The sequence below is a fragment of the Frieseomelitta varia genome, unplaced genomic scaffold, assembly GCF_011392965.1.
Source record: "Frieseomelitta varia isolate USP_RPSP 00005682 unplaced genomic scaffold, Fvar_1.2 scaffold_289, whole genome shotgun sequence".
Classification (NCBI taxonomy): Eukaryota; Metazoa; Arthropoda; class Insecta; order Hymenoptera; family Apidae; genus Frieseomelitta; species Frieseomelitta varia.
In genome coordinates, this window is record NW_025110022.1 from 65,437 (window position 1) to 75,709 (window position 10,273).

The 10,273-nt window shown below is 33.8% G+C and overlaps 2 protein-coding genes across 2 annotated transcripts in view; both read right to left on the minus strand.

The window, feature by feature from the left end:
• Positions 1-537: 537 nt before the first annotated feature.
• On the minus strand, positions 538-5,196 carry LOC122529470 (UDP-glucosyltransferase 2-like). The gene is made up of 5 exons (XM_043655635.1): positions 4,675-5,196; positions 3,111-3,481; positions 2,687-2,906; positions 2,395-2,614; positions 538-1,621 (listed from the first exon to the last, which is right to left on the minus strand). The coding sequence occupies exons 1-5, from the start codon at positions 5,150-5,152 to the stop codon at positions 1,333-1,335; spliced, it is 1,578 nt and encodes a 525-aa protein (XP_043511570.1). The 5' UTR covers positions 5,153-5,196; the 3' UTR covers positions 538-1,332.
• Positions 5,197-5,913: 717 nt separating this feature from the next.
• LOC122529473 (UDP-glucosyltransferase 2-like) overlaps positions 5,914-10,273 on the minus strand; it is a 22,918-nt gene continuing 18,558 nt past the window's right edge. The window contains exons 7-10 of the mRNA XM_043655636.1: positions 9,470-9,840; positions 8,439-8,658; positions 8,147-8,366; positions 5,914-6,794 (exon numbers count right to left, since the gene is read on the minus strand). Of these exons, the coding sequence (XP_043511571.1) occupies positions 6,506-6,794; positions 8,147-8,366; positions 8,439-8,658; positions 9,470-9,840 (1,100 nt within the window). The 3' untranslated portion in view covers positions 5,914-6,505. The remainder of the gene's footprint in view (positions 6,795-8,146; positions 8,367-8,438; positions 8,659-9,469; positions 9,841-10,273) is intronic.

A 10,273-nucleotide genomic window follows, 5' to 3' on the forward strand; every position in this document is an offset into this window, starting at 1 on the left:
AATTTAAAGATTGCGTATCTCTATCCTTTTTTCTGTAATATGAAATTTAAAAACGCGCTTCTTGCAGCAACCCTTAAAGCATTACAAACACGGAAGAGCATTGAAATTTCAGGCAATAATTAGAAAGTAAATCAAGTTGAATTTGATGTATGAACCTTCTTTATTTTTTCATACGCTCGTTATTTTATGCGTAAAAGTAAAAAAAAAAAATAAAGGTTCGATCGATGAGACGGCGAAGAGGAAGCTGAAATGCGATGATGAGATGTTTCGCGGAAAATTGACCGAGAGTCTTGAGTCAAGAGATGTTTAAACGTTTATAACTAGCAGAGCTTTCCAATCGGTCGTTCAACTTTGCCAATGAATGAAATTGAAACCCTAGAAGAAGGGCAACGTCACACTCTGGGCATACTCGTCTCTCGACAGTTGAAAACCGGAAGTTGCGATACTTCTATCCACATAACACACTGCCAAAATTTCACTACTATATAAAGTGGAATGTTCTAACAAAAAAAAAAAAAAAAAAAAAAAACATGTACATTTTTCTTAAATTATCTTTATTTTTTAACTCGTATTTATGCTTGACTTTTGCTATCTTTTCTGTAATTGTGTTTCAGTTAAAATGCATTTTGTCTCACTTAAAACTTCGTTTCGTTTTACTTTTGTTCAACCAGATTTGGGACGTTCGTGTATTATTTCCGTCGGCTAAATGCATTGTCAGCAATATTAACTCGTTGCTACCAATATTTATTTTCATATATTTTTTAAATTTACATTATATTAATTTACATTATTGTATCTCATTCAGTACATTGGCGTGGAAATATTATCTTGTTTGCGTTAAAAGTACAGTTCCCAAATGGAAACGAAATAGTTAATTAAATAAATAACTATCTGTATATAAAATAACAATAGAAAATAACAATATATAAAATAACATCGTAAATAGAAGGTCAATAACATCATACTAGCTACTAAAACTTACAACTTAAAACTTACATTGTATGGCGATAACGTTTTTACATTCCACAGATTGATTTATAGTTTTAGTGTGATTTCATCATCAGCGGAAATTACTATCATCAGTTGATCATAATTTATAATAAATTTACACTTATTCAAAAGACCGATGATACTATGAGATACTATGAGATTCTAACATTAATTGTACATTCTTTAGGTCATAGGTCATATACATGATCCTTCGATCGGGGCGATTCTCGAAGTTTTGAAAAGCTTGACGATTGTTTCCTTAAATGTCACTCATTGAGACGAGATATTTCATCTACGATTGACTGAAACTAACAATAAGTTGCGACGACACTTGACGTTCAATTAATTCGTCTTCAGTTTTTGAGACGAAGAGATTTGCTTATGGAGGTAAACTGTCAGCTTGACAATTAGATGGAGTGTAGTTGAAACGATCAGGAAGGCTACGAACGTCAAGAACACTATAACGTCCAAGTCATAACGTTGATACCATGGTTGGAAAATTAGAGTGGAGCGAAAATAAGGCAAATTTTTCGCACGGATCGCATGTTCCGTCCACCAAGCGAGATTTTTCACGGAATCGTAGGGTGTATCTTGTATAATCTTCCGAATATTAATTATTTTCTCTTTGTACCTGAAAACAAACGAAGCAATCCTGGTAGAAATTGTTACAAACGTCTTCTCAAGGGAAGAGACTTTCAATTGAGACATTTTGAGTGACGTATATTCTGTAAAGACAGGGATAATGGAGAAACTCTTAATTCATCATTGTTTATCAAAAATTGTGATATTCTAATTTGTTCTTTGATCAACAACTCTGTAATCATTGCAGAAAAAAATCATCGTAATCTTTGCAGAGTGTAGTTTGTATAACGTTGCTTAAACGATATGAGAAATCAATAATACATGTTGTAATAATATATGCATTATCACGCATCGGTTGATTTGATAAATTAGACATTGTATTACGGAATAAAATATCATTGACCCAAATATGTATACCCAAGTATGTTCTCTTTTAGTGTTGAGTATGTTTTTTTAATGAATTTTAATGAATTAATTTTACAATCACCTGGCCAAGTAACAGAAATATCGCAAGACAGAAGACACTTGAATTTAAAAGTTTCAATCGTCTGATATTCTTACTAACGGAGCTACTGAATTATTTATAATATACTAAAATATACTATGTATCGATAATCATAAAGCGACAATGAAAATTAACAGACATGAAGTGATTATGATAAGTATAAAATAATAGCTCTAGTTCAATATATATAGGAAAATTAATAAAAATTTTTCCAAGAGTATCCAAAAATTACTAACACTTGCAAAAGCAAATATTCCAAGTCCCTGTAATTTTCAGTAATTTTGCTCCTGATGTAGCACGATCTAGTTTGTACTTACTCTTTATTAGTTATGAGCTCAATGATACTACTCTTAAGTTCCCCTTTCGTAACAGTTGTAATTTCCAAACGTTTGCCAATGCCCAGAGCTTCCATTCTGCTTACTTGATAACCCTGATCGGCGAAAATCGGGACCCCAAGAACAGGCATGCCATAGTGGATAGCCTCGTCGCTGCTCTGCCGACCACCTTGGTAAATGAACAGCTTGACGTTCGGATGAGCTGTAAAATAATACAATTCGATGAATAATTTATCATCGAAAGGCTGAATCATGATCATATGAGGGACTATACCGAGAATGCTTTGCTGAGGCAACCATTTCGCGGTGTAAACATTGTCAGGTTTCCCGGGCAAATCCTTTTCGTATTTCCAGACTATTCTGTAAGGCAACGTTGCGAATACGTCGCAGAATACGCGTAGAATTTCCACTGGCAAATCTGAGCTTCTAGCGTTGGTACCGAGGCTGAAGTAGATGAATCCATTTTTCGCGCCGTCTACGAATTCTTGCAAGTCCTGCGACAATGATAATTCCGATTGAAAAATCGTTGTAGATTTTGGGTGGATTTTGGATCAATGCTTATCTACTTTTTTAATTATGATTTTGCTTGAAGGTCTACTTATGACACTGCTGAATGCAACACGTGCAATACAATTGTACTTGTAGTAGAGAAGTCTTCGCTTAATATGGATTAACCCATTTGACGATTAAATAAATACCTTGGGTAAAGGAAGTAATTCATCCTGTATATGAAAGGACGTAAACGAGATTACGTTTGGAAGTTGCGGTCGTGCCGGTGTCATAGCGGTGGCCCGATTAATGAAAACCATACTAGTATTGTTCTTCATAATGTCTATTAACGGCGGTAGAGGACCAAGATATTTCTCGGCCAGTTGTTGATTAGCGAGAAACTCTTGGTTGTATGTGAAGTACATGAATCGCCATAGTGTCACGAAATTCCATAACCTCTTCAGAAACGATAAATTCGAACCCACGTTGTTTTCCATTTCCCATGTGCTCTCGTGGGAAGGGAGAATCAATCCGCCAATTACGTATTCGTTCAATGTAATCATCTCTGTCGAACTTAATCCTACGGTCATGAAAAATGTGATGCAACGAATTCGTGAGGCAGTTGTTGTACGCATTTTTATAATTATATTGGTAAAGGTTAACAGAGACCTATTGTTCTAAAATGGGATAACTTCAATTCTTCTAAACATATTTTCTTTCTAGCGGGAATGAAATTATATATATTGAGGATCTAGAAATAAATTAATCATCAGATCTGAAAAATTTTCTCAAAATAATAATTTTACTGAAGAATTGAAAGAAATAAAAATATTACATAACATTATTAATAATTTCTTCATTTAGATATATTTGATGAAGAAATGACTCGTTCAGCAAATTGGATGTCAAACTAATCACAAAACTAATAATTCTAAATATTCAAATTAAACAATAACTCCAGAGATATTATCTACTTTAAATAATATTATACTTTTTAATTAGAGGTCAAAGTTTTAAATGTGATGTAAATGAAGGATTTTCAAAGCTCAAAAATATGTAAATCATAAAGACATTGTATAACCTTTTTATTGCCTTTTCTGAAAAATTTATATTTTTTGGTATTTATATTTTTTGGTTGCATAAGTTTCTCGACGAAATAACTTGTGAAGCAATGAATAATCAGATTATTTAGTTTGGTAATATGTAAACATACATATATATTTATATTTGTTCGTGGTTTTCGAAACGAAATAGCAATGAAATTATTAAGTATCATGACGAACTGTTACATTTTTGTGAAAAAGTGATCTGGAAGATTGGAATTTATAATTTGCTGCCCTTTTTTTTCTCATTCCATTTGACTTTGACAATGTCTCAAGAAGTCTTAATATTTCATCGCTGAAATTCAATGAAATAGCCAGAATAGAAAAAAATCAGGATTTATGAAGTAGTTATAAAGTAAATCAAACTTTAATATCATAAGGGTCGATATAGCCATGAAAAATATTTGAAGTTAAATTTGAAGTTTCACGATTTTCTTTGCTTTCATACTCATTGCACGAAGTGAAAATACCTACGTGAAAAACGAGTTCAGCGTTCTCAAAGTATAGATTTCACTATCTAAAACGACAGGTGGATGATTGCACGATCTTTTTCCACGAAGTCGTAACACTTTCGAATATCGACTTTTTATTTTTTTTATAAAGTGTTGTCCATCACCGTACGAATTGAACTGCAACCTCGAATGACCGTACATATGTATTAAAGAAGTACCTATTATGGGAATGTCGAACCGATGTGCAAGACCTACGATGGCGGGCGTACATTGGTATTCCATCATAAGGATGTCAAACTTTGCGTCGCTGTCTGGAGCGTACACCTTTTTGAATTCCTGATTGTCGAATAAGTTTTCCACGCAAGCCAGACAGACGGGTAACCCGTATTTTTCCATGAGTTGCAACCATGAACGTCCGCTGAACTTCATTTCAACGATGTTTAGTGCCTTAAAAATTTTGTAGGACTGGCTGATGTCGATCTGCGTGAAATTCGGCAGATTGATGTTCGGTATGGGATTCGTCGTGATTAGAAGAATTTCGTGGCCTCGGTTGTGTAATTCCAGCCATAATCGTTGGAACGGTATTTGATGGCTGTAGGACGGTGTCGCTATGATTGCTAGGATTTTGTAACATTCCGTCTGTTCGGCGACACACAAGACGCACAGAATGAGGAAGAGCTTGGTGATCCGCTTCATCTTGCCCGGCTATTGCAACTAGCAGTTACGGATCTACTAAAGAGGCATCGACGTGTTTATTTCAGTATGTTAACGATACGATATCTGAATAAACATAAACAGTTATCGGTGAATTATAGCCCAGTGTCTTTACTATTATTAATATCGTCAGTGACAGTGCATTTCTTTGGACGCGCATTATGCATACGTCGCTTCGGCGTATATATATAGACACACACACACACATATCGCCAATAAAATCGAAAACGATCTATATATTTGTAGAACATCTTTCCTTTATTTGTATTCACATAATTCACCGTTGAAATTTCAATACATAATACGTGGAACACTCTGATAAAAGTAGAAAAATATATATATATTTTTTTCCCCATATAATTAATTATATAATTGACAATGTATAATTTGCTTTTGTTTTGAACTTTGCTTATTTGTGTTTGACTTTTGTTATCTTTTCTGTACAATTGCATTTCACTTGAAAAGCATTTTGTCTCATTTGAAATTTTGTTTTGTTCAAATGTGACGGAGGATTTTTTAGACATGTTCGTAAAAATCAGAAACTATTATTTTCATCGACCAAAAGCATTGTCAGAAATATTGACTTGTTGCGTCTAAATTCTTTAAAATATTCTGCCTTTTGTTCTCGTACTCGATAACAAATGACGTGTGCTACATCAGTTTGGAGAACGATCAGTGTTAAAAACGGTTAGGATTGAATGAAATGCGTTTAGAAATGCATCAAACGTACGTACACTATCGGCTATAAGTAAGACACCTGCTTGTTATATTTACTGAAATAATCTAATAAAGTTTCTTTGACCTGAAGTGATAAATTTTCAATTTTTCATTATACATGTTATTGCCTTATCGGGCATGTAAGTATTCGTTCACATGTAGCGTCTCATTTTTTGCTACTACATCGCATCTCATTCAGTGCATTGATGTGGAAATGTTCCACATTGAAATTGCAGATTCCGAAATGAGAATGAAATAACTAATTAATAAACATTTACATATGAAATAACAATAGAAACAATAGACCTATTTCTGATACTAACTGATATTTTATAAATTATAACAACCGGCATTGTATGGCGATTAGTGTTCCTGAACTATAGTTTTAGTGTAATTCCGTCTCAGCGAAAATCATTATTATCAGATTATAATAGTTCACAATAAATTTACACTTGTTCAAAAGACCAATGACACAATAAGATCTGGCATTAATTGAATCCCTTTCATCGAGGCGATTTGACGCGCTGGACAACTATTTCTTCAAACTCATTCGTCGAAATGAAATACTTAACCTACGATTGTCTGAGACCACTAGGTGGCGCTACACTCGACGTTCGATTAATTCATCTTCAGTTTTTGTGATTGAATGATTTGCCTGTGCAAGTAAACGACTATCTTGGCAATTAGGTAGAGCGTACTTGAAGCGATCAGGAATACTACGATCGTCAAGAACGCTATGACATCCAAGTCGTAACGTTGATACCAAGATTGGAATGTTATGCTGGAGCGAAGATGGGGCGCTCCTTTCGTACGAATCACATATTCTGTCCACCAAGCGAGATTTTTCACCATATCGTAGGGTGTATCTTGTACGATATTTCGGGTATTAATCATTCTTTCTTTGTACCTAAAAACAAATACAACAGCGAAGTTAGAAACTCTTATGTACGTTGTTACTTCTCGAGGGAACGTTTCAATGAAATATTTTCGCAGATGCTTCCTGTAAAGGCAGGAATTGCAAGGACTTTTAATTCGAGGATCAAATACCGTCGAAAATAACTGTACTGTTGCAATTCGTAAAAGTTGAGCTACTCGAAATTGTAAAATTTGTAAACAGTAGAGTTAAGTGGGTGGCATTGGGTTAGAAAATTTTCAAATTTAATTTAATCATGCGAAACTTATTTAAAAATAAATAAAATTTTCGTCACTTGTCGCTCTTCGTCGCTTCAAGGAGATACTTTAATAAAAAGTTTAAGACAGTAGATATCTTAACGATCTTACAATTATACGAAATTAATAACGCGGAAACTACAAAACGTAATATAAGTGTAATATAAATTTCGAAATTAGAATGAGTATCAGATTAGGGATACGATGATTTATGTAATTGAATAATTGAAATAGCTTCGCTTTCTATAATTGAATCTCATTGTAAATGATAGGTTTCTCGTGCCAAATGCGTTTTTATAACTGAATTTGCATTTAAGTATCGTAGTTTATGTTATAAGAACTTCAGCTCTAGGCTTATTATAAGTGAAACATTAATAACTCATTAATTTTTTAATATATTGATTTTCATGACCTGATTTTAATGTTTAGCATGTAAATTTCACATTATTTGTCGCTCGTTATCATTTCAAGAAAACACTGTAATAAAATTATTTTCTACCACAACCATTGATCAACAACTCAATGCATCATGATATTTAAAAAATATATGCAACGTTGGATATAACATTACACATATTACCATGCATTGTTTGATTTGATTGAGTTAGACATTGTATGAATCAATAAAAACATATCATTCACTCAAATGGTATGTAATAGTTAGAAAAATTCAAACTTCTGCAGTGTTGAATTCTTACGAGCGTAATGTGAAAATAATTCGTACGTTCTCTTTTCATTTTTGAATTTGGCCAAGTAACAGAAACATTGCAAGACAAGAGGTGTCAATCAAATTTAAAACTTTCGATTATCTGATATTATTACCAATGGAGCTCTTGATCTATTTATAGAATACCAAAATATATTTTGCATTGGTCCCAAGTAAAGTGATCATGAAAATAAACGTATATAAAGTAATTATGATAAGGAGAAAATAATTATATTTCTAGTACGATAAGTGTCGAGAAATTAATATAAATTTCTCCGAGATTATATCCACCATTTTCCAACAATTGCAAAAGCAAAAATTCTAAGTCTCTGTGATTTCCGGTAATTTTGCTTTTGATGTCGCACGATCTAGATTGTACTTACTCTTTGTTAGTTATGAGCTCAATGATACTACTCTTAAGTTCCTCTTTCGTAACAGTTGTAATTTCCAAACGTTTGCCAATGCCCAGAGATTCCATTCTGCCTACTTGATAATCCTGATCGGCGAAAATCGCGAACCCAAGAACTGGCACTCCGAAATGGATAGCCTCTTCGCTGCTCTGCAGACCACCTTGGTAAATGAACAACTTGACGTTCGGATGAGCTGTAAAATAATACAACTCGATGAATAATTTGTCATCGAAAGGCTGAATCATGATCATATGAGGGACTATACCGAGAATGCTTTGCTGAGGTAACCATTTCGCGGTGTAAACATTGTCAGGTTTCCCGGGCAAATCCTTTTCGTATTTCCAGACTATTCTGTAAGGCAACGTTGCGAATACGTCGCAGAATACGCGTAGAATTTCCACTGGCAACTCTGAGCTTTTAGCGTTGGTACCGAGGCTGAAGTAGATGAATCCATTTTTCGCGCCGTCTACGAATTCTTGCAAGTCCTGCGACAAGGATAATTCCGATTGAAAGATCGTTGTAGATGTTAGGAGTGTCGATTTTGTGTTAGAAACAAGCTATCATTATGTCCGTAAAAGTTTGATGGAAATATCAGATTTGTTCAGATAATTAATGGTACTAAACTTTTCTTTGTACTTGAGTGATAATTTCCAAATTTGAATGGAATCCTTTGCTTCTGGATTCTTTTTAATGAAACTAAATTAAAAGATAATTAAAGTGTGATAATTGAGAATCTTTCTGAGAAAAGGACCGATCTGTGTGTTCACTATACCTACAGGATTAACCGTGGTTGATTCTTGCTCAAGTGAGTCCTTTGGATGATAGCTACCCACGGACCGATCAAACGCTATCTCATTAATGACAATTCCATATTGCAATATAATTGTATGAATGACTTGGTAACGTTTCTAATAGAAAAAGTAAATTAGAATTCTAAAATTCTAATTTATTATTTCTTTTTATGGATCCTTTTTCCAAAAAGTATTCACTACAGAAATACACACAGGGATGTGTAAAATATTAATCGCTGCACTTTGGATATTATCACTTAACTTGTTAAATATCACATTCGCCGTACTTTATTTAAGTAGAACAATTTTTTAACAGTGTTTCTTAATTATCTATCAGTATCTTAATTATCTAACAATTTTCTATCAGTGTTTCTTAATTATGTATGATTTTGCTCAAAGTTCTACTTATGACACTGCTGAATCGGAAACAAGTACAATCGGACTTGTAGTAGAGAAATATTGGCTTAATATAGGTTGACAATTTGACGTATTAGTAAATTTGTACCTTAGGTAGAGGAGGCAGTTTGTCCTGTATATGGAAGGACGTAAATGAGATTGCGTTAGCAAGTTGTGGTCGTGCCGGTGATATAGCGATGGCTTGATTAATGAAAACCATACTTGTGTTGTTCTTCATAATGTCTGTTAACGGCGGTAGAGGTCCGAGATATTTTTCAGCCAGTTGTTGACTAATGGGCAACAGTTCGGTGTACATGAAGTGCAAGTAACGACAGAAGCTCACGAAATTCCGTACCCTCTTCAGGAATGGTAAATTCCTACCCGTGTTGGCTTCCATCTCCCACGTGCTCTCATGAGAAGGGAGAACCAGTCCGCCAAGGACGTGTTCGTTCCATGAAGGTAGCCCATACGAACTTAACCCTACGGTTATGAGAAATGTGATTAGACGAATTCATGAGGCAATTGTCAGCGTGACCCAATATTTGCATAATTTCAGACTTACGGATTAACGGAGATATATTAATTTCAAGTGAAATAATTTTAATTCTTTTAAATATTTCTATTTTGTTTCTAGCGGGAATGAAATTACATATTAAAATATGAAGGATGTATAAATAAATTCGTCATCTGGGGTAGAAATGATAGAGGAATGTATTATTTAAAAATGTTACATAATAGTATTATTAATAATTTCTTTATTTAGATGCTTTTGATGAAGAAGCAACTCCTTTGGCAAACAGAATTTCTAGAAGTATTATCAGTATGAATAATATTTTATTTTTTAATTAGAGGAGTTTTAAATTTGATGGAGGACCTTCAAAGCTCAGAGACATGCAAGTCATAAAGATATGTA

Excerpts from the sequence above, each read along its gene's own strand:
- LOC122529470 (XM_043655635.1), bottom strand. The coding sequence starts at position 5,152 with ATGAAGCGGATCACCAAGCTCTTCCTCATTCTGTGCGTCTTGTGTGTC. Across the intron at positions 2,907-3,110 it reads AATTACTTCCTTTACCCAAG|GACTTGCAAGAATTCGTAGA; the intron begins GTATTTATTTAA and ends TCATTGTCGCAG. Across the intron at positions 2,615-2,686 it reads GCCTCAGCAAAGCATTCTCG|CTCATCCGAACGTCAAGCTG; the intron begins GTATAGTCCCTC and ends ATTATTTTACAG.